Source organism: Capricornis sumatraensis, chromosome 4 (genome assembly GCF_032405125.1).
Source record: "Capricornis sumatraensis isolate serow.1 chromosome 4, serow.2, whole genome shotgun sequence".
Taxonomy (NCBI): domain Eukaryota; kingdom Metazoa; phylum Chordata; class Mammalia; order Artiodactyla; family Bovidae; genus Capricornis; species Capricornis sumatraensis.
The window spans coordinates 140,669,242-140,692,976 of record NC_091072.1 but is presented as its reverse complement, the minus strand read 5'-3'; the positions used below and the strand labels follow the sequence as shown (position 1 = coordinate 140,692,976).

General features: G+C 47.5%; 1 protein-coding gene and 1 non-coding gene across 2 annotated transcripts; one reads left to right on the top strand and one right to left on the bottom strand.

The window, feature by feature from the left end:
• Nucleotides 1-2,051: 2,051 nt before the first annotated feature.
• TRNAW-CCA (transfer RNA tryptophan (anticodon CCA)) lies at nt 2,052-2,123 on the bottom strand. Its single transcript has one exon. It is a non-coding gene; the product is annotated as a tRNA-Trp (tRNA).
• Nucleotides 2,124-3,474: 1,351 nt separating this feature from the next.
• On the top strand, nt 3,475-22,910 carry EMP1 (epithelial membrane protein 1). Its single transcript, XM_068972151.1, has 5 exons — nt 3,475-3,589; nt 19,382-19,494; nt 21,505-21,601; nt 21,702-21,842; nt 22,743-22,910. The coding sequence occupies exons 2-5, from the start codon at nt 19,417-19,419 to the stop codon at nt 22,907-22,909; spliced, it is 483 nt and encodes a 160-aa protein (XP_068828252.1). The 5' UTR covers nt 3,475-3,589; nt 19,382-19,416; the 3' UTR covers nt 22,910.
• Nucleotides 22,911-23,735: the final 825 nt, after the last annotated feature.

Here is a 23,735-nt window from a genome sequence, read left to right as displayed (position 1 = left end):
CTCACCATTCAGAAAACGAAGATCACGGCATCCAGTCCCATCACTTCATGGCAAATGAAGATGGGGAAACAATGGAAAGAGTGACAGACTTTCTTTCTGGTCCCCAAAATCACTGCAGCCATGAAATTAAAAGATGCTTGTTCCTTGTAAGAAAAGCTGTGACAAACCTAGACAACATATTAAAAAGCAGAGACATTACTTTGCCAACAAAGGTCCATCTAGTCAAAGCTATGGTTTTTCCAGTAGTCATGTATGGATATGAGACTTAGACCATAAAGAAAGCTGAGTGCCAAAGAACTGATGCTTCTGAACTGTGGTGTTGGAGAAAACTCTTGAGCGTCCCTTGGACTGCAAGGAAATCAAGCCAGTCAATCTTGAAGGAAATCAACCTCTCTTAAAGGAAGTACTGATACTGAAGCTGAAGCTCCAATACTTTGGCCACCTGATGCGAAGAACTGACTCATTGGAAAAGACCCTGATGCTGGGAAAGATTGAGGGCAGGAGAAGAAGGGGATGACAGAGGATGAGATGGCTGGATGGCATCACCAGCTCGATGGACATGAGTTTGAACAAGCTCCGGGAGTTGGTGATGGACAGGGAAACCTGGCATGCTGCAGTCCATGGGGTTGCAAAGAGTTGGACATGACTGAGCAACGGAACTGAACCGAATGCCATTTTCTATCACAGACTTGAGCATCACAGATTTTGGTATCCTTAGGGTCCTTAGGCACTCTTCTCACTGGATCCCAAGGACAATTGTATTTACATAACCACTGTGTGTGTGTGTGTATTGAGATCTAAGCATTTAACATTTTCTCTCCAAGCTCTGAACGTCTCCCAAAGTACAAAGGAATGTGAGATTCACCAGGCCTACTTGGAAGCTATGACATGGGTTCATTTTAAGGTTGAATTGCAGGACAGCTGTCATTCCCCGGCCCACCCCCCTTGCCTCCCCACCACCAGGTGGTGGGAGAGGAAAACTAGAACTGTTTTCTGAGTTCTGTCCTCAGAACTCCTTTCTTTTTCTTTCTGGCTGCATCTGCGGTACCCACCCTGCAGTATGTGGGATCTGATCAAATCCACGCCTCCTGCAGTGAAAGGAGGAATCTTAACCACTGGACCACAGAGAAAGTCCCCAGAGCCCCTTTCTCAATTCACTGCCTCTCCTTTGCAGATCAAGTTTGGGAATCCAAGAGTCCAGAAGGACCAAATGACTCCTCTGCTCAAGCACCATAAGACAAGTTTCTGATCCACCCCGCTTTTGTTTACTGTGAGAGGGAGGCAGGAGGGAGATCGTCCCCTCCTCACTGTTCCCCAGCCCCAGATTTCTCTCTAAAAAAATGCAGCCAGACCACATACGCCTCCCTCAGCATCCCTGGACTCTGCTCCTGGACCCAGCCCCGCTTCGCGTGCCGCTGGGGCATGGGAGAATTTGAAACTGGCAGAAAGCTTTGGAGGTGAAAGGCAAGCCCCAGAATTGTGGGGGGAAGGCCTGCAGGTAGGGTGGCCTGGCAAACTGCAGCTCGGGGATGCTGTGCCTTCATTCTGCCCTTATAGCCCATGAAGATCTCCAGATCTCTTCATCAGACACCGCTGTTCCCTAGACTTAGGCTGCTCTTGAACCACTGCTGGAGGAGTTTCTCAAAGAGGCATTTTTATATCAGATGAGTGATGGAGTAAGTGTGTGTGCATTTGTGTTTTTTCTTCATCAATCATGTCAGATAATATTCCCTTCTAAATATTAAAATAATATATCTTTTCTTAAAAACCAAAGTAATGTAGGTTCATGGCAGAAGATTTGGAAAATACAGAAATGCATCCCAGAAGAAACTAAAATCCACCTACGGTTTTACCGCCTCGTTTCATTGGCATTTAGTTGAACAGCCATCAGTCCCTACTCTATTCTTTTAAGTAAGTAAGGAAGGAAAGTCACTCAGTCATGTCCGACTCTTTTGTGACCCTGTGGACTGCAGCCCACCAGGCTCCTCAGTCCATGGGATTCTCCAGGCAAGAATACTGGAGTGGGTTGCCATTTCCTTCTCCAGGGGATCTTCCCAACCCAGGGATCGAACCCGGGTCTCCTGCATTGGAGGCAGACGCTTTAACCTCTGAGCCACCAGGGAAGCCCACTTTTATGGAATATAAATTCTTCTTTTATGGAATATAAATTCCAAGATGACAGAGATCTTGCTCACATCTGTGACCCTGTGCTCTGAACAGAGTGCTAGTGCATGGCTATGTGCAAATATATAGGCTGGATCAGTAAATTCTAGAAGAATAGTTTGAATTGAAATAAGTTGTCATGATACAGTAGAGAACAGCAGAAATGGAGTTGCTTTGGGTGTGGCTGATCTGTGACTCAGCTGCTCCTGCTAGTTTGCTGTTCTCCTTGGATCAGTTACTTCACCTCTCTGGGCCTGGGTTCCATCTTCAGTAAAATACTAATTCTAGTTAATATTTATCAAGGGCTTATTAGGTGCTACGCATGCGATAAGCTCTCTACACGTATTTCTCACCATAACTTCATGAGAGGTACTATCTACCACATTTACACCCCAGGAAATATAGGCATACAGTCACATGGCTAAGTGGAGAGCAGCCGGACTCTGGGCTCCAGCGGACGCCTGGCCTTGGGGTGACATGACTTCTAAAGGCCCCTCCCGGCTCTGGTGCTGAGTGAGAGAGGAGTGGGACAGGGAGATGGCTGGGACAATTATGCACGAGGCGCTCAATTGTGGAGCAAGGTCCAGGTGACTATTACTTAGAGATCAGAGAGCAAAGTCCTTAACTAAACGACTTCCTCCTGACTACTGTGAATGTGAGAAGCCCTGCTGGGCATTCCTGGAGCCTAATCACAGGGCTGTTCAGCCAGCCCTCCATCATTCAGAGGCAGGTTTCCGAGGGCTCCTGGTGTGTTCCCTTTTTCACCCCTGCCCATCCCCAGGACAGTGTCCAGGGTCAGGCAGGGAAGTAATCAGAAGTCAACCTGATCATTGCTGACTGTGAGCTGCTGTGGATGTGTTTGATGGGAGAGGAATAATGGCACATTGGTGGGATGATTAGCTGGGACGTCAGTGGGCAGAGCACTACAGTCCCCCTATTCCTGGCCCCAGCAGATAAAAGTGTGGGCTGATCACCTGTGTTTTACTTGTATCCATGGCAACCCACTCTCTATGGTGAGGAGGAATGGGCTTTGGTGAACAGATCTGTTTGTGTGACTCCTGTTGCCCATTTGAAGCCATGTCACTCCTTTTTCCACTGTGGTCTCTGTGTCTGAGTCACAGGGAGCCTAAACTGGCTTCTCTGAATTGATGGCTCCCTCCCAGCCTGTCTTGACTGCCTGCCAACTGAGCAGGGCGTAGCTTACCAACACTTTTTTTTTTTTTTTTAGCCGGACTGATTCATAGAAACTCCTTTAAAACAGTAAAAAGAAACCGCCCATCACACACCCCAGCACACCAGCTCAGGAAACTTATAACCTCGGGAGGCCAGCCCTCTGCTCACTGTGGTCACAAACCTCCAGGAGAGCGGACGCCTGCCACCAGCTCCTGCCACTCAGGGCGCCTCGGTTTGGTGACCGGACCCTCAGGTAGGACAGTTCCCGACACTGCCGGGAAGCAGTGAACCAGAGAACTTTCCTTGCTTCCCACTGCTCTCCTCCTTCTGACCTCACTGAAGCTTTTTCTTATTTCCTGTGCTATTTCTCTAGGACTCCTTGAATTGAGTCTTTCAAGCTTTTCAGCTAAAAGTGGGCATTGATACAACTCTTTCCCTTAAGGTTCAGTAAAATCTAGTTTCACGGGGGCCCCAGGGTTGGGGCAATCAGTCTGTCTGGGCCGTGATTATGTCTTGCAGGAACGGGGTTCTTGTTCTGAAAGTGTGTTGGGAGCAGGGACTTTTGGAACATGAGAGGATAGCGTTTGCTTTCTGGAGGAAACCTGACATACCTTTGAAACCGGACTGCACCGTGGGCTGCTTGCCAGACTTTGTCAATTGCTCTGCTGTGATTTAAATTGCTCAGGACTTGAGCTGTTTCTCTGTTTGCCAGTCTTTTGGGGGTGAGGGTGGGTAGCATCTGCTTTTCAGTTTATTTTCCTGGTGGATTTTATGCGGCTGTCCTTTAGCTTGTGCATTCACTTTTGTTAAAGTATAAATGTTTGTTCTTTTCTTTTATTTTCTTTCCACGGGATAGGAGGAGAGCAGGGTGGGCTTGTTTAAAGAAAACCGTTAGAGGGAGAGAGGGAGGGAGAAAGAGGAAACTTTCTCTCTTTAAGTTTGAAATGTAATGCAGGAGGGGGCTCCTGGTGCCTGATGCGGATTTCAGAGCTCTCTCCTGGGCCAGATGTGGAGGGTGGGGTCTCAGGGAAAAGTTGGGTTTGGAGGGCAGGGTGGGGTTGGGGGAACTTCATCTGTTCTTATTAAAAATAAAACAAAACTCTGCATCGCTTTAAGCTTTTATCCCAGAAGCTGCCAAGTTTGGTGCAGAGCAAAAAGACAGCCTATCAGAAATGTTAAAATAATTTTTATTTTCTTAGGTAGATGTGAGGTGTTTTTTTTTTCTCCTGCATGCCAGGCAGTGATTGTTTTGGAACATTCAACTTCTCACTCTTTCCAAAACATGGCCGTACAAATGCAAACACTCGTGCGAATCATGAAAGGATCTGGAAAAGGAAGAAGGGTGATTTCTATTTGCTTTTTCTTTTCAAGGTTAGCATGTTGGTTGGCTGAGGTGTGGCCCATTTCAACATAGATACTGGTGTATCTCCCTGCCCTGCCACCCCACTCTGCACATAAGACGAGGAGAATGACAGGATACAGCTTGTCTGATGAAATTAAGCTTTTCTTTAGAAATGTGGTTTGTTGGAAGAGAAGATTCAAACATAATCAGCCTGGATCCAGGCAAGGTGCCTGCTAAAGTTGCCCTCCAGGGGACGACTCAGTTAGTACAAGGGCAACTTTTTAAGGTGCAGGGGATTCCCACCTTTGCTTGAAGTGTTGATTATTTCTAGATTACATTGACGTGGATTGGGGAGGCCATTGTCATTAATGGTATCCTGAGAAGCTAGAAACAAATCTTTGAGCCTGTGCAGGCTGAAACTAGTCAGAAAGATTTAACCAGTCAGGAAACAGAAAACACTGACAACTGTGGGCACATAAACTGTCCTGAATCTCACTGTTTGTATGGTGTCTCACTTTATGCTGGAGTTTTATGCAGAGAAAGGTGTGCTGTGTGTTACTGCTTGGAGTTTAAGGGCAATTTTAAAAATGCTGTTCTTATTCCTGCTTTCCCATCTTCCTCCAACAATTAGTGAGAGAGTTCCTTGGTTGTGGGGTTTTTTCTGGATTTCAGCTATGTCTGTTCGACAAGACTGGACCGGGAGTTCTTTTCTTTTTTTTTTCCTACTACTGTCTCCCACCCCAGACTCTGAGGACTGAGACAGAGGTTTGGGGCAGACCGGCAGGATGTCTGGTCTAGCGTTCTGGTCTGAGGATGCCCCAGATTTTACATTGTTTGAGGATACGAAACTATCCTGGGAGTTGGCAGGAGGCCTTCGAGGACCAACCCAGGGCAGATCACATCCCAGGGCAGACGGTGGCTCCCTCCCAGGAGGGGAAGAGAGGTCCTCAGGCCTCAGAGGGGAAGAGACGTCCCTTCCACAGACCGTGGAAAAGACTGGGGCTGTCTCCTCTCTTCCTGCTCCCCTCCTAGGCCAGACTTGGCCCGTCCAGTTCCCATAGACATCCAGACTCTGGGGGATCGAGGGAAGGAGCTCCATAGAGCCCACCCTGGGGATGCAGACCGTCTTTGCTTGGCTGTGTGGCTCTGGGGGTTTCAGCTGGTACCCGGACCCACTGGCACCAGTGGAGAGAAAGCAGCCAGTGCCTCAGAAGGCTGAGAGATGAACCCAAAGGGCTTTTCTGTAGGCGCCTCGGCATCAGATAGGGAATATATCTGAAAAACGGCCTCAGAAAAAGGCACAGGGCAAATATAGTTACGTGTCATCCTTGATTTGTGCATGGAGTTTGGTGCAGATCTTGGAGGTCAACCTGCCATAGGCAGAAATCTTATTTTCATACCACCTTGGATGGATGAGTGTTTTATGCTTTCCTACAATTTCCAGAGAAGGGACTTGGCACCTTAGAGAGTACTTCCATGCCCACCCCGCTTCACTGGACAACTCTCATAGCTAGAGTTTCTTAGATCTGGCAAAATTAGCTTCTGTATAACTTGTATACTTTCTTCCAAGTTCTCCAGTCCTGAAAATATCTATTCCATTTTTGCTGTTGCTGTTGATCCATCCAATGCTCCTTATCTTCTAGACACTTGACTCTTATTTAGTATTTGATGGATAAAACTTGATAGATCTGTGCTGCTGTTATTATTATTATGACTACCCAAGCTCCAGTACTTTGGGCACCTCATGCGAAGTAGTAGACTCGTTGGAAAAGACTCTAATGCTGGGAGGGATTGGGGGTAGGAGGAGAAGAGGGCGACAGAGGATGAGTTGGCTGGATGGCATCACTGACTCGATGGACGTGAGTCTGAGTGAACTCTGGGAATTGGTGATGGACAGGGAGGCCTAGCGTGCTGCAATTCATGGGGTCACAAAGAGTTGGACACGACTGAGCGACTAAACTGAACTGAACTGAAGATTCAGAAAGAGCAGGGAACCTTGTTGAAGTTTTGAGGCTATGTACATACTCATCCCTACCCAGGTGATCTGATTCTGAGGTCCCTAAGCAAAGCGTGTGGTTTCTTCTTGAACTGACTGCATACATAGCTGCCTAGCACAAAAGCCCAGAGCCACCTGAGACTCTCAGACATATGTACTCAGAGGGACACCCGGTGACAACCATGAGGCCATGGTTAAATCAATGCAATGCCAGAGACGCAGGCATCAAACTTGGCTTTGTGGGGCTGGTCCCTTTACTTGGTCTGTAGTTCATGGAGCCCAAGCCTTGCCACTGTTACTTCCTGTAATGGTAAGTACAGCAACAGGCTGCCAGTCAACATAACCTTGGTCTAATTGCTGGCAGGCAATCTGGATGTCCAGCTCCTTGGAAAGGGCTCAGAATCCTTAAGTAGTGTAGAACTGGAATTTTCTGACCATAAACTTCCCTTTTCCCATACTCCTTTCAGTTGTGCCCAGATGACCCTGGATTCCTATTTAGTAACCAAGGGAGCTGAAATATGCTTCTAATTAGGAGTTTGCTTGGATTCCCAATACCCTATACCCCATACACACAAGTCTCAAAACCACACTAAGTAACACTTCAGTTACAAGTCATTTTTCTCAATTTAACTGGGAAATCCGCTGAAACGGAACCACGAAGATGGAAACGGAAGCCCATGTGGGGATTGCCGCTTCTCTCTCTTCATTTTAATCACAACATCTGGAGCCCCTTTTCCTTCTCTGCAGGCCTCCCTGGTGGCTCAGAGGTTAAAGCCAGCAATGCGGGAGACCCGGGTTCGATCCCTGGGTCGGGAAGATCCCCTGGAGAAGGAAATGGCAACCCACTCCACTATTCTTGCCTGGAGAATCCCGTGGATGGAGGAGCCTGGTGGACTACAGTCCATGGGGTTGCAGAGAGTTGGACATGACTGAGCGACTTCACTTTCTTTCTTTCCTTCTCTGCTGTGGAAATGGCATTTCTCTGGAACCAAATTGAACCCCTCTACTGGTGCCCCTGTCCTTACTGAGGATGTGGCAGTTTTCATATTTCCCAGGCCTGTTTCATGAATTCTCTCTTCCAATGGGGTAATTAAAATTGAGAACCTGCTAGGCTTGGCTTGAAATTGGTGGCTGGAACCCTCTGGTAGGTGCAAGATGGCTAAATAGGAGGCCTGAGGGGCTTGGTCTTGTTCTGAATCTGCCATGTGATGTGGGCAGAACATCTGCCTTGTCAACAGAGGGAACGGACCCTTGCGGCCCCGAGACCCTATTGTTCTAAGATCCGATAGTTCCTGTTGGGAGAAGTCCCGTGGGTTATGCCAACAGCAAGTTTAATGCATAAACACTGGTAGGAAAGTGAAATGATGTAACATGTCTGCTTGGAAACAGGAGGATGGAGGACCCAGGTGGACTCCTCTGCTTCATCCACTTGAGATTCTCCAAGTACAGGTGTCCGCGGGCTTTACCACTGGGTAGCAGTGAGCATTCACCCAGCTCTTGGAAGGAAAGAAAGAGGTTTGATTTATGAAACCTGAGCAGTGCCTGGTTAGCGAAGATTTGTGGGGACATTGACAACAGCAAGTGATCCACCAATGAACCCAGACCAGGCTCCAGAGACAGAGACACAAAGGTGGTTCTGGGAAAGGAGCCTCACCTTCTTTTCAAGGAGGGTGTGGCCAAAAGGTGTGGATGGGAATGGATGGGGAGCTGGGCTTCGAGGAGGAAAGGGGAGGTGCCAGGAGGAAAGGGGTGGGGAGCAAAGGGACTGTCTGAGGTTTCTTAGACCTGTGTGCTGGCTGAGAGGGGGGCAGATGGAAAGGCCTAGAAGAGGGAGAAGAATTGATGCTTGCAAACTGTGGGGCTGGAGGACTCGTGAGAGCCCCTTGGACTGCAAGGTCAAACAAGTCAATCTTAAAAGAAATCAGTCCTGAATATTCATTGGAAGGACTGATGCTGAAGCTGAAGCTCCGGTACTCTGGCCACCTGATTCGAAGAACTGACTCACTGGAAAAGATTCTGATGCTGGGAAAGATTGAGGGCAGGAGGAAAAGGGGGCAACAGAGGATGAGATGGTTTAGTGGCATCACTGACTCAATGGACTTGAATTTGAGCAAACTCTGGGAGATGGTGAAGGACAGGGAAGCCTGGCATGCTGCTGTTCATGGAATCTCAAAGAGTCGGACAGGACTTAGAGACTGAACCACACGAAGAGGGAGAAACTGAAAAGAGGAAGCCAGGGAGAGGGCGAAAGAAGAGGGCGGAAACGTGAAGATGCTGTCCCCCTGACTCCCTCCCCTCTGAGTTGGGGACCACCCACCCTCAATGTCAGGATAGTCCTTGGGGCCAAGAATTTCGTTCTTTGTTTCACCTCTTCTTTCCTCCGCTGTGAAGAACCTTCTGTTGTTAAGGAGGCAATATTAGAATTTCCATGGATTACTTGTGCAGTGGTCATCTTTCCCTGGGGACATTTTTTTTTTTTTCCCTTTCCAGAAGGGTCAGGTCAGGACTGACAGCAGAATGAGGTCCTTGATACTTTGATGTCTTCTTTCAAATAATCAAAGAACCCTGCTTGGGAGGCTGGATGCCGGGAGCTGGGGAGAGGTTGTAGAGGTCAGGCCAGCCAGGTGTGTCCACACTCTAATGAAGCTGAGACCTCAAGCTTCCCTTGGCTGGCTGGGCTTTGCTGCTGGGGAGGGGGCCTTGTGCTGTGGGTGGGGGCCGGGGTGGATGTTTGAAGCTCCTCTGGGGCCAGCAGTGCTGGCAGGGTGGTCTGTTTTGGCTTGGGCTGTTTCTGCTGGTGGATCGTCTCAGCAACTCCGTAGGAAGAAGCAGGGACCCTCCAAAGGCGCTTTGTTTATTTCCAGCGGCATCACTTTGGAGAGTCTGTGCTGACCTTCTGATTAACTAGGAGGGGCTGGGAGACAGAATGCAGCAATGGATCTAGAGTTCTACCAGAAGTAGGAAAGAAGCTGTGCTGCAGTGGGGAAAGCCTGGCCCGGAAGGTGCGAGGGAGTGGGTTTCATCCCGATTCCGCTTTCACCCTGGAGACTCGCTTTCCCACTTTTGTCAAGGAACTGGACTGATTAACTTCAGCCCTGCTAAGCCTCTAAACAACCAACTGCCTGCAGAAAGAGCCACAGGCCCACAGCCCACGCCAGGCACCGGGGTGCCCCTGGCTACACCCGCATCTGTCCCTGGGGGTCCCACTGCCTCCCAGACTACAGCCTGCTGGTTGAAGCCTGTTGCCGCCACCTACTGTCAGACCCGCCCAAGCGCCACCCCCCCGCCGCAACAGCCCCGGGCTGGGCCACACCTTGAGTTTCTTCCAGAACCCTAGTTATTATCTTGGCAGTCTCTCTATCGGAGACGTTCTGGCCCCCAGAACACTCCTCTTTTGTCAGCAGTAGAAGACAGCGAAGGTTCCATCCTTGCCCTGGGGACATCGCCTGATGGCCTGACCAGCTGTGGTCTGGGGGCGGAGGCTGGCCTAGGTCACCCCACCCAGGTCTGGCCTTGGCCTTGGCAGATGTCACCCAGCCCCAGCCCTTCCCCGGACACAAAAGAGGACAAGGGGAAACCAGAGAGAGCGAGCGAGAGAGAGAGGTTTTTCTCTCTGGGAACATTTGCGAAAACAAGATTCAAGCTGCTTGTTTGCTTTTAGCAGAGTTGCTGGCCCTCGGATTCTGCCTGAGAAGTTTCAAGCACATTTCACTGGGCTAAGTTTCTCCTTATTCATAAACGAACAAAAGAAATAACCAGCAGCCGTGCAGCCTTTGCTGTGTATCAGGCACAAGCCCTTTGGTCCTCACGCTAAGGCTGTGAGGTGTGCAGATGACAGTTAAAAGGGGCTGGGGTTACCACGATGTATGCTTGAAATAGCTTACAATTTTATGTGCCAACTATACCCATTGAATCTGAACTTTTTTAAAAAAGGAGTGCAGTCAGGAGTCGCACCCAGAATTCATGTTTTTTTTTTTTTTTCCCTACTCACTACTCTGTCTCTCCAGGAGCTACTGTCCAGAGAGGATATGTCATTTTCCCAAAGTCAGAAGAGTCAGAATTTTGAAGCCAGGTTTTCAAAGAAGTGCTTTTTTTCTTTCTTGCTTTTGGTTCCCCTTAAATAACACGCTTGTCCCACTACCCCACCCCCACTTCCTTATCCCTAACTATGTGAGAATCATGCCAATCTACACCAGGGCCAGATAAGCACCACCCTTTCTATAATATACGCTGTTCGCAGGTGGGAGGTGCAGTTCCCTCACCTCCTGGACGCTGAAAAACAAAATAGTTGTTTTCTTTGGAGCATGTAGATTCCTGTTGCTTTTGCTGCTTGACTGCTGACGTTTCTCCTGGTCATAAAAAAAACTGCCCCACATTAAAAAAAAAACAAAAAACAGACCCCCCCAGTATGAGTGTACACAGTGAAGTACAGCCCAAAGTTTTTTCTTGCCACACCAAACATCCAGACATCCAGAAGCAGGAGGAGATGGTGCTTTAGGATTCTTTCTTTCCACGTGTTTCCCACGGAGAAATTAACGCCCCCCCCCCATTCCCCACCCTCACGTAAAAACAATATTTAGAATGGAAAAGTACACTTGATATAAAACAACAAGAACAATGGTCAGAAAACCTCATCCAAGGTCTCATTCACTGAGCCTGTCTTTAATCCCAGCCTTTTCCTCCTGCGGATACATCCTCTCCGGCTGCTCCCCAAAGACAGTATTTCCTCTTCTGCTTTTGCGTTCAGTGCATATTAATTTTGCCAACCCACATGATCCTCAGTGGGAAATAAACACATCAAAACAAACCAACAACAGCAAAATGATCCTGACGCGTAGAGGACAGAAAGGCATCAGTGCCACCACCCTGCGCCGTGTTCCTAGGAGAAGCACAGCTGCAGTTTTGGGTGTGACGCCGAGGAGGATGGTCAGATGGGGGCTGACTCATGGAGATCGTACGACTGGGAGTGGCTCTGCCTCTCATCTTGTGCTTTGGAGAAAGCCTTGTGTCTTGGTCTGAGAAAGCCTTCTTCAAAGTCTGCAGTCATCCAGAGGAGATGGGGATTTCACTGAAAGCATCAATGGACAAAAAGACAGAGTCTGTCCGGCAGTCGGGTCTTCTCAGGACTGTGTTATGATTTACTTGAGATTGGGGGATCTCTGGCTAATATTCTGATAACCTGGAAGTTCTGCTGGCAAAGTGACCACGTCAGAAAAGTGCTGTTAAGGAAGCATTAGACAAAGGGCAGAAGTAAGATAGAGGTAGTCATTGCCAAGAGCCGCCTCTAATACATTCTCAGGACTTTTCTGATGAAAGAGTGGGGAAATTTTTGTAGATAGTGAGTTACCCGTGACTGGAGAAGTTTAAGCATGATTTAGGTAGTTCCTGGTTATAGATTTGTAGATGAGTTTCATGTTCCGGGGAGGGATTTTAAAGCCTCCTTTCAGTCCAGAGTTTCTGTAATTGAAAGAAATAGATAGGAAAGTCAAATCTGTAGATAAAATGGTACTTAGAAGTTTAAAATTTTTTCTTTGCATTGACCTGTTTCTTCCTGAATAAGAGGGAACATACATATAACCTTGCATATTCAAATGTCAAAGATACTCAGGGAATATTCTCAGAGTTCGCATATAGTAAGATGTTCAATATATATTGTTGTTCAGTCTCTAAGTTGTGTCCGACCCCTTTGCAACCCCATAGACTGCAGCTCGCCAGGCTTCCCTGTCCTTCACCATCTCATCCTCTGTCATCCGCTTCTCCTCCTGCCCTCAATATTTCCCAGCATCAGGGTATAGAAATAATTTCTAAAAATAACACGGGACTAAAATTCACCTAGATTAAAAAAAGTAGGGGGGCATCATTTTCTCTCAAGAATTCTGTTGTTTATTATGAAGACTTCAGTTATCTTGACATTCATTGTTTTTCTACAGGGAAGAAAATATTGCCTTTCTTGATTCTTTTATTTGCTGGCTGAACAGATAATTGCCACATGTCATAGAAAAGATTCTCCTTTCAGAAACTTAGAATCTTGGGGGTTGGGGAGCCAAACATTTCCACAGATAATTCTGTTACCAGGTGGGCTACCACTGATGATTTTAATAACAGGAGAAAAATGACTACTTTTGACCTCTGTATCAGGGAAGTCTTCCTAGAGGAGGCAGAATTTAAACTTCCTTGAAAACAATGTGATAGTTAACTGGAGGAAGGCGATAAAAACAGACCTTTAAAAAAAAATTGTTTTTAATCCTAGGATTTGAACTTCCTAGGATTCCCAGGGCCAGTGTGGAGCCTCTTTCCTGATTGGTGGTGGGGTGGTGGTGTGTTTGGAGGATCTGAGAAGAGGAGTGACTTGGTCAGATAACCCAGTGGTACTGAGGATATACTTAAGAGGGAGGATCAGAAAGAGGATCATAGGAGAGGCGGGTGGTCCCCAGCTAGACAATGACAGTGGGAGTGGAAAGTAAGGATGCGCAGGAGATAAGTACTGGAGGAAGCATGCGTGACCTGACGGTGTTATTTTCGGCAGTAAAAACCTGGGATGAGAGCAAGGAGCAATGCGGACTTTGGCAGCGGCTCACTGTTGCTCCTGTCTCCCCAGAAACGTCTGGGCTGTCTTGGCTGCCAGGGAAATGACTAAACTGTCTTCTGGCTCTCGAGACAGATCCACGTGCTTCTCAGAAAGTTATCTTGTGCCATCTGGTCGAGGATGCTTCCACTTTGCCTTTGTCTGGGAGACTCTCAGCCACTCCCAGTGAGTCACAGACATTTGAGCTCTGTGGGACCCCCCCCCCCACTCCCATCACTCACACAAGCCCCCGACTCCCTGTTTCTGAACATGTGACACCCCCGGTCTCTGGCTAGCTCTTCAGTGACTCAAGCCCAGGATTTCCATCACTTCCTTTGCTGGAGAAGTAGGTCTTGGGGCTCTGTTCTGTTGTATTGCTTCCAATCCCTGTTCCTCGGACTACTCGAAGGCTCTGCTTCCCCCAGACTGTGGTGGCTGCTCAATAAACAGACAGACCCCAGGGTTCGGAAGAAGTTATCAGTCAGCAATCTGACCCCTGGCTTAATGATCATGCCGAATTACCAACATCTCGACTGTCCATCTAGAAGTCGATGATTCTCAATGTCCCTGCTGTGAGTTACCCATCAGAAAAGGAAAGGTGTCCACAGAGATCTGATTAATTTCTCATGGCTGTGCATGTATGCTAAGTCGCTTCAGTCATGTCCAACTCTGTGCGACCCTATGGACTATAGCCCACCAGGCTCCTCTGTCCATGGAGTTCTCTAGCAAGAATACTGGAGTGGGTTGCCATGCCCTCCTCCAGGGGATCTTCCTGACCCAGGGATGGAACCCTCAATTCTTGCGTCTCCTGCACTGCAGGCGGATTCTTTGCCACTGTGTCACGAGGGAAGCCCTTCTCATGGGCAGACCACCCTAAAAGTGTTAGGATGCCTGCAAAGGGTGAAGAAGCAATAGAAGGCAGCGTCAGGGCTTTGTTCCTCTGTTTCTTTCATTTTGTGGGAGGAGATAAGAAACCAATAAATATTGAAGTGGAGGGAGCCAGCTGGAGAGGGCCGTCAGCCCTTCCCCCACATCAGATGGGCATTTACAGCTCCAGTCACCAGCAAGCATAATCTTCAGGTTCAGCTTCACTAACTGCAATGAATGTCCTATTAGCAAAGATCTCCTTCCAGATCTGGAATGGTCAGTGGCCGTGAGGCTTGCATCAGGGACAGGAGGGTAAAGAGGCCGCTGCCCTACTGTGGTCTGAGTGATGTGGGAAGGAAAGGGGAAGTGTGGCCAGAAACAAGGATGGCGGTGGAGGAAAGAGAGCTGGCGGCCTGTCGATTGGGGCAGAGAGAGGGGCAGGAAAGGGAGAACGAGAGCCTGTGTGTAGCTCGAAGTGGCTAACCTCCATTTACCTTGACAGTCGCTTCTCTGCTGCAGTCAGCATTCATGCCTCCAATACTTTTCTCAGTTTCCCACCCAGCCCCGTGGAGCCCTGATCAACCCTGTCCCGTGTCTGTTGGGTGGGTGAGGGTAAAGGGGGATCCTACCCTGCTTCCAGTAGGGGGACCTGTTTCTGGCACCCTGCATAGAACAGTCAGTGGACATCCTATCCCTTGAGAATGCTGTGGATTCAGTAGCTCTGGTGGCCTGGGTCCAACTCCAAGCACCGCAAATAACGTTGTTATGGAAGCCCCACCAGCAACATGATGAGCTTTGGGACTGCCCTGAGCTTCCATGCTCTACGAGGGGGTAGCTGTCTCTTAGAACTTCAAAAATGCCATGCTGTTTTCCGTTGCAGTCTGGTTGGAGCTCCCCAGCTAGGACAAAGTGTCTGCTTTCCACTGGTGAAGGCTTTTTCATTCTTAAAAAATTTATTTATTTTTAATTGAAGGACAATCGCTTTATAATATTGTGTTCGTTTCTCCCATTCATCAGCTTGAATCAGCCATAGGTATACATATGTCCCCTCCCTCTTGAACCTCCCTAAAATCCTTCATTTCAAATGCTGTAAAATTATAATCCTTTAATTTCTAAATGTACAACTGCAATCTTTGATAATTATTACTCAAGAACAGTTATGTTTTATGAGTATTGTTCAATTGTTGTCACCAATAGAGCAACACGCAGACGCATCCATAGCATTTTGATGAGGTCAGAGAGAGAAATCAATGACAGCTTTAGTGAAACCTACTGCCAGGACAGAAAGCTGTAGCAGCCAGTACTTCCAAAGATATAAATGCTGAGAAGTGGTCTCTTTTCAGTACTTTTATATGAAGGGAGATTCACATGAGGGCAGGGAATGAGGCTCTCAGAAAGTGGCCCTGCATGTGATGGGTGGGTAGATGTCTCAAGAGCACCGGATTCTCTATTATTTCTACCCAAACTCCTCTCCAATTTGATAGGTCTCGCCTCACCTGTTCAGTGTGTGGGCTTCCCAGGCAGCGCGGTGGTAAAGAATCCACCTGCCAATGCAGGAGATACAAGAGTTCCATTCCGCGGTTGGGAAGATCCCTTGGAGGAGGAAAGGGCAACCCATTTCAGTATTCTTGCCTGGAGAATTCCCATGGACAGAGGAGCCTGGTGCGCTAATGTCCATAGGATCGCAAAGAGTCAGACATGAATGAACACACACACATGCTGGTCCCTAAAGATCTCAAGAATTACCTCCCATCTTCCCATCTAGGGGTTTCTCAGATGGGAGAGGGGCAACCTATAGTATAGGGATAGACATTTAAGAAGATAGCTCATTCTGCTTCCAAATGTGTTGCGGAGGGCTACTGAAATTCAAGGAAGCCCTTCTAAGCTGATGATGGATGATCCCAATAAAATCTGGCAAATTTCAGGCAATGAAAAGATGGAGAAGCTACTACCTGTGTTATGGGATAGCTCCAGTAAACAGCTTCTACTTCTGGCTCGATACAACAGCCAAAAGCAGATAAAATTGTGTGTTCTGTGCACTAAGAACACTTGCTAATCCAAGGCATTTTGCTCCTTTTTTGGGTGGGAAGATATAGTGTGGTTCAGTTCAGTTTCTCTTTGTGACCTCATGGACTGCAGCACGCCAGGCTTCCTTGTCCATCACCAACTCCTGGAGCTTGCTCAAACTCATGTCCATCGAGCCGATGATAACATCTAACCATTTCGTCCTCTGTCATCCCCTTCTCCTCCTGCCTTCAATCTGTCCCAGCATCAGGGTCTTTTCCAATGAGTCAGTTGTTTGCATCAGGTGGCCAAGGTATTGGAACTTCAGCTTCAGCATCAGTCCTTCCAATGAATATTCAGGACTGATTTCCTTTAAGAGTGACTGGTTTGATCTCCTTGCTGTCCAAAAGAGTCTTCTCCAACATCACAGTTCAAAAACATCAATTCTTCAGTGTTCAGCTTTCTTTATGTTCCAACTCTCAAATCCATACGTGACTACTGGAAAAACCATGGTGTGATTACAGAAATCTAAATATCCTGAAAGAAAACTGCTATCTTGCTTGATCCCCTCTCCCACTCCTGCCTGAACCTCACAGGGGAGTAGTGATCAGGTGGGGCTGTGGTTTGGATAAGAAGTGAGAACTGGTGGGTGTGGAGTGACGCTGGTGGTGGTGAGGCAGTGAGCTAGCCAAGGGGGATGAGCAGGGTATTTGGAAAGCATGAATGTTCAAATTACCAAAATAGAGAGTGTGAGCAGGGGCAAAAGGAATCAGGCTCAACACTGGAGGGTTACAGAGCAGTCTAAGGAGACAGAGAATTCTGCTGGATCCCCAGCAGTGTGTCAGAAAGGAAACTCCTAACATTCTCCTTGACCTCATATAAGAGGCCTTGCTTGGTGTATTGTACTCCACCTCTGGCCCCTCAACCCCTATTAGGAGGAGGATGTTTGTCAATTAAAAGCAAAGGGAAAAAAAAAAGTAATTTCTACAGCCCAAGGAGGATTAAGCACAATCTCGTTATATAATGTTTTAATTCCTTGCATTCAGAGAATTAATTCAGGCCTGTTCCTTTCCCCCTGAGGGGTGAGATCAGGATCTAGTGATGGTGTGAGTCTGGGGGGAGTGGGGAGGGTGACCAACACAGGGATGAGAAGAGTCAGTTTCTCCTCTTCATCCCCAAGGGTGGTCCCTAGTGGTCCCTCCCTGCAAGGAGCAAGGATTAGGTGTAGAGATAATTTCTAAGAGGACCAAAATGGTTTTATTCACACTGCCTGTGAACTGGATAGCAGGTATCCTATTGTTTCACATGGGGCAGCCTGGTGAATGGATGACTCAGTTGCTACTCAGTTTCATATAATAGCAATAACAATAACAGTAACAGTAACCCCATTAGTATCTGCCAAGCGCCAAGCACTGTGTTGGGAGTTCTCCATCTAGGATTAAATGTGACACTGTACAATGAGCATTGCAATCCCCACCTTTCATAGGAGGGAACTGACACCAGGAGGTCAAACAACTTTATGTGATTCTAACTCAACCTCTGTCTGATTAAAAAAATCTCCTTTCACTGTGCATTAAAGTCAAGCAGAAAATTGAGGAGGTGTGACTGAGGAGGTGTGCAAGGATCTGAGAAAAGCAAAAATGCACTGGAATATATGGGGAGATTACGAATAACAGGCACAAAAGCTCTAAGCTCTGCCCTGAAGCCGAGCAGTAAACATCATCATTTTGATCATTCGCAACTGGAGAAATTTCTACAGAAAGAGGCTGGGTGGTAGGGAAGTGCTTAGATGGCGAAGGAGGGCGGGAGTGGTTGGAATGGGTCAGGGTTGGCAGTGGAGGCCAGTGTCTGCCTTTCACTCTTGGCTTGTCAACAGCAACCTCCTCCCTCCCCCCACCAGAGTACAGTAGATCATTCTGGATTTGGAGTGCCTGATGAGGAAAGGGAGAGATCAAAAGCACTGGAAGTGTTGGAATGGTTGCATCCACGCTCTCCAATAAGTACCCTGTCTGAAGTGGAAGGGACTCAAGCTCAAAGCTTTAATAGAGGTGGAGGGAGAGAGACAGAAGTGGGACAGTTACTGGATGTTCATAGCCATCTCCTCCCTGGGAGGGGACAGCCACACGTCCACCCTCCCTAGGGTGTGAGTAACGTGAGCCCTTTCCTTCTGAAGTTCCAGCAAGCCTGTGCCACCTCTTAACTGTCTTGGGTGTGACAAAGCATTCCTGCCACTGCCATCAATCAAAATAGCCGCCCCCTCACGCATCCTTCACACTTCCATTATGTTCTAGGTTTGATGATCCATGGGCTCCCCTCATCACTTCTGAGATGATGACTGAATGCTTCCATTTACCCATGCACATTCTTAATCTGTTGGTTCCCCATCCTCCCATCCACCATGTGATGGATGCATCTGCTGATGGGCTGTACTGAGTCCAGAAGGATTGGCGTTTGGGTAAATGTCACACACAAGCCAAAGGCACGTTTCGTCCCTCCCGCTGCACCCCGCCCTCAGAATTGTCATATTGAGTTGCAGGAAATATAACCCTCTGCCCCCAGACCAAAAGCAGAGTCCCTACCATGATGTAGCCCAAAGACTCAGGTGCAACCCAAGTCTTAAATATTCCATTGGTAGGTGATCAGACCATTAAACTGTAATTGGGTTGTTATAATTATTGAATATCAAACAGCATTATTATAGTGGAAGTTGTGGCTCTCACATTTTATATTTCATATGGGATCAAATTAGTAGCCCATTTGGTCTCTGGGCATTGAGTAATAGCTGCTAGTCTTAGGAAGGCATCCGCTTCAATTAAAATCTCTGGGTGAGCAGTTTGATAGAAGTGTGGACAACTTCCCTAATGGAAAATGCAAATTTATATGACATTGTTGCATAGAGACCTGGAAATGACAGCTGTGAAAGGCCTTTTAAAAACCAAAGTCCTGCTTTTGACCTGTACAATGCAAACAAAATAATTACAGTTACTGTAAAATTTTTCTTGTTTTGAAACAGGCTGTATTAGAGGGATGGATACATAAATATCTGAGGTAGAATTTTCTTTCTGTTTAGATCTATGTAAACAGATGAACAAGCACTTGGGGAACTGGGCTAACTAATTAGGTGTTGGCAGGAATTTATGGAATCATGATGATTTTTACTGTAACTCCTCTTGATTTTAGCAGAGAACCCACCCACAGGGGAAAGCTGAAATAACGCATTGAATGAGAGAGTAACCTCTCCTTTTCTTTTCGTGTTCTCCTTTCTTTTCAGAGCTCCCTTCACCCTCAAGCCAACGAAAAGCCAAGATGTTGGTGTTACTGGCGAGTATCTTTGTGGTGCACATTGCCACCGTCATCATGTTATTTGTCTCTACCATTGCCAACGTGAGTCCTGTTCTTCTGTTCATTCATTCATTTGGAAGTTATTTGAATATTTACACAAAGTGCTACAAAAGATGTTTAAGCCATTGTGAATTTACAGCTTAGTTGTGGAAAAAATTAAACACATACTTGCACTTCAAACAACTAAATATTAATAACAAGTGTCTAAATGAGTGATCTCGCCAGGTTGGAGAATACAGTGAGGCTTCTCGGGGGAGGTGGAGCTTGGAGGATGGGTAGATGGGTGGGGTTTCTCGCTGTTAGAGATGCAGAGTGAAAGGAACATGGGAAGCATTCCAGGAGGTGCGCCCAGCCAGGCAGTACAGGTGGGAGGGACAGGCTTTGTTCAGGACATAATAAAGACACCATGTGGCAGGTCAAACTTCCTTCTGGGAACCTTGATTAGAAGGAGAAATGGGAGTGAGATGATGGATGAAATGCTTTGGTGGTCCGATCAACAAATACAAGTTCTGAGCAGAGAATAGCATGTGAGAGTGGAATTATGCAAGATTAACCTCGTTTGCCTGAATTAACTAAAAAAAAAAAAAAAAAAAGACAAACTGAAAACAGAGTAAGCCACAGGCTCTTCTCTCTGAATCTGGGGCTCCTCTGACCTCTAGTGGTAGTCTGTAGAGTCCAGTTTGCTTTTCTCAGAAAAAACAAAAACAAGACAACTCCTTGGACCTAAAAATCAAGGCCATGCATCACTAGATAAACAGATTTGATCCTGGAATCTCTGTGGGTCCTTGTTACAGTTGAAGGATAATGAGTTTTAAATATCAGAGAAGAGTTTTGCCAATATCGGTAGGTACGATTCTAAGCAAGATTCAACAAAATTTCACCGTGATGACAGAGCCCTCGCTGTGTGGACGCCTCCAAACTTGAATTTAGCTGTTCTGTACACCCGGCCCCCGCCAAGTCTCTCAGTTTACCAGGTCCAGTAAATGGCTCCAAACTGTTTTAGTGGATGCCCAGTGCTGAAATCTGAATTATCAGCCTCTAACATGGGGCCGAACACACAGCTGTTTATTAAATCAAGAACAGGCAGGCGATTGGACATCCCGGCCCTGCTTTTCCAGTAACTCGCATTTGAACAGACACTCTGTGTAGACAGGGCTGGGCGTTTGTTTTTCATCCCCGAAGGATAACTGTTTCTCTTGGGCCTGGAAGGAGGGGGTGCTGGCACTGTGGTGAGCCTCGGTGAATAGATTTGGGTTGTTTTTCGACTTTCAGCTGCCCCCACAGGATAGGTCTGCCTGGACTATGTTATTATGAGATTACTTTTCACGTTGCGACAATCAAGGTTTATCCTTCTGGTTAGATGAGCGTGGCTTGTTGATCTCCCAGGCTCAAGGCTGTGTTCTATGCTGCCCCTTATGTTTCTTACTTTTTTCCAGTTGAACATTTTTTCCTTAACTTTTTTCACCTTCTTTGCCAGGCCCTTTATTGGACACAGTCTTGGTAGGGTGTATGAATTGTACATCTTTAAAATCAATTTCCTCATGCACAGTTTCCATTTCTTAGAGCCTTAGAATGATTAAAAAACCAAAAACCAAAAAACCCCAATGGTTGAATTACGTCTTTCTTTTTTAAGTAATGAGAAATGTGAAGTCCAGAGAGTGAGGTAACTTCTCCTCAGTCGTACATTCTTCTCTCTCTTTTTTTCCTTGGGACCTCTGTGACTTCAGTTTTAGCAAGACATTATTTCCACCTAGAGATGAGCTTCTTAGCTGTATTTATGGCTAAATATGGCATCTTGCATATATTTAGTCCAGACACAAGCTGATGGTTGTTTCTTTTACTTTCAAGCCAGGGAGTTAGTTTTTAAACAGATTTAAAAAAATTTTTTTTTAAATTTGTATTGGACTGTAGTTGATTTACCATGCTGTGTTAGCTTGAGGTGTACAGCAAAGCGAATCAGTTATACATGTACATATATCCACTCTTTTTCAGGTTCTTTTCCCACCTAACAGAGTACTGAGAAGAGTTCCTTTATGTCTTTTTTGATTTCAGGTCTGGGTGGTGTCAGATTTGAGAGCGGAATCAGTAGGTCTTTGGAAAAATTGTACCATTGGTGGCTGTGGTGACAACCTTTCCTACGCTGGTGAAGGTACGTGCAAAGATATTGCACCCAGCGCCCTTGAGGAATGGCCAGCCCCTTGGGGACTGGGTAGCCTGACGTCCTCACTCCCCCTGCTCTCTGTCCGTAGATGCCCTCAAGGCTGTGCAGGCCTTCATGATCCTGTCTATCATATTCTCCGTCATCTCCCTCGTGGTCTTCGTGTTCCAGCTCTTCACCATGGAGAAAGGCAACCGCTTCTTCCTCTCCGGGGCCACCTTGCTGGTGTGCTGTGAGTATCAGCTTACTCAGAAAAAGCTTTCCTGTAGATCTTACCATGGGGGCTGTCAGTGGCGTGGACAGTTGAGCACTAGGGGCAGTGAAACTGCCTTGTACAAGTTACTGGCTTGGTTATTTGTGCTCTTGGGGAGAACCCCTGATAGCCACTTGAAGTAAGAACCCTCATCAGCTTCACTGTTTAAACCTGGGGCTCCTGGGCAGATACCAAGGAGCTGGGGTCTGCCCAGCTGTAGTGCTTGTATGGGTTCGTGCTCAGTTGTGTCTGACTCCGTGACGCCATGGACTGTAGCCTGCCAGGCTCCTCTGTCCATGGGATTTTCCAGACAAGAATACTGGAGTGGGCTGCCATTTCCTCCTCCAGGGGATATTCCTGACCCAAAGATTGAACCTGTGTCTCCTGCACTGGCAGGTGGATTCTTTACCACTGAGCGACCTGGGAAGCCAGAGCTTGTATTCAAGACAGTTGAAGGGGCAGGCCATGTGGGAGTCCTCAGATAGTGAAATTGCTGATGGCCATTCCCTCTCTCCCAGTACACACAGTTTGATGGAAGATGTGTTCTTTTGCATTCCCCCAGGGCAGCCTGTCCTAGTGTGCTGGGGTCTAGATGGGAAAGCCAGTGGAGAGGAGTGGGGAAGACCAGAGGAGCTGTGTTTTACTTCACAGCCCTACAAACCAGTGCAGGTGTGAGAATTCAGATACCAATGGTACAGCAACATCACCATCAAGCCTGGTTCAGGGCCAATCAACAGAACCACCGCTGGGGGTCAAACTTCAGATTTCATTTTCCCATCGCCCACGAGGAACATAGGATCTTTCTAAAGTTATAAATCTTTTTCTCGCTTTGAATGTTAAGAAACCAAACCAACAGTGAATCATTTCTCCCCACTGCAGGGCTGTGCGTCATGGTGGGGGCCTCCATCTACACTCATCACTATGCCAACAGCTCTAAAAACGGTTACGAGAAGAGTCACCACGGCTATTCCTTCATCCTGACCTGGATCTGCTTCTGCTTCAGCTTCATCGTCGGCATCCTTTATCTGGTCCTGAGAAAGAAATAAGGCTGAACACATTTACTGGGGACCTGGGGGGTGGGGAGGAGGGAGCCCTTGAATCTGGGAGGGGAGAGGAAGTTGCTAAGCAGGAAAAACCAGGAGAGGGAAGGGGGGGGGAGGGGATGGAAGCGGGGAGGGGCTGAAATCCAAACATGATGGAGGGGGTCCTGTACTGTCCAGCCCCTGCCCTGGGAGAAAGCCGTTGGCTGGGACGGGTGCTCCCTGGATGCGGGCCAGGGGGCCTCCCTCCGGCCACTGGGCTTGGCCTCCAGCTGTTCTCTGTTACACACACTGCCTGGGGCCCCAGCAGCTGCCACATCACTGGCTCCACTTCCGAGGGTGAATTCAGTCTTCAGACTCACTGCACCCAGTTAACACAGCGGTACAGGTTCCGGCCAGGGCAGAAACTGTTTTTGCGTGGAATAAGCCAAGCCTGGAAGCCACCCGCCCTTCTGACCCAAAGCAAAACATCACCATGTGAAGGGCTCAAGGGAGAACTTTGGCCACTGTGCCAGGATCCTTCTTTGTTAAGCAGAGATTTAACTCTGTGGTATTTGTGACAAAATGGGAAGAAGAGACATAGTGATTAAGGCCAAGTTGGTGGTTTAGCTAAACTGAGAAAGAAATTTTCACAGTGGAAGGCCTGGGGCATGGTCAGAACCCAGACCTGGCCTCACACAGCTGTCCCTTGTGGAGACCTCTTGCCGTGGACTTTGCTTGGTCTCTCGCTTAAAGCCAAGGCAGCACTCTGGAATTTCTGTAAAGCCACTAACAACCAATTCAGTGGTGGGAGCACCACACAAATTATGGGAAAAGGGGACAGTCCTACAGC

What these genes read in the sequence shown, in the direction of transcription:
- EMP1 (XM_068972151.1), top strand. Translation starts at nt 19,417, where the DNA reads ATGTTGGTGTTACTGGCGAGTATCTTTGTGGTGCACATTGCCACCGTC. An exon ending in CCTTTCCTACGCTGGTGAAG is followed by an intron (nt 21,602 to 21,701) that starts GTACGTGCAAAG and finishes CTCTGTCCGTAG; the next exon opens with ATGCCCTCAAGGCTGTGCAG. An exon ending in GGCCACCTTGCTGGTGTGCT is followed by an intron (nt 21,843 to 22,742) that starts GTGAGTATCAGC and finishes TCCCCACTGCAG; the next exon opens with GGCTGTGCGTCATGGTGGGG.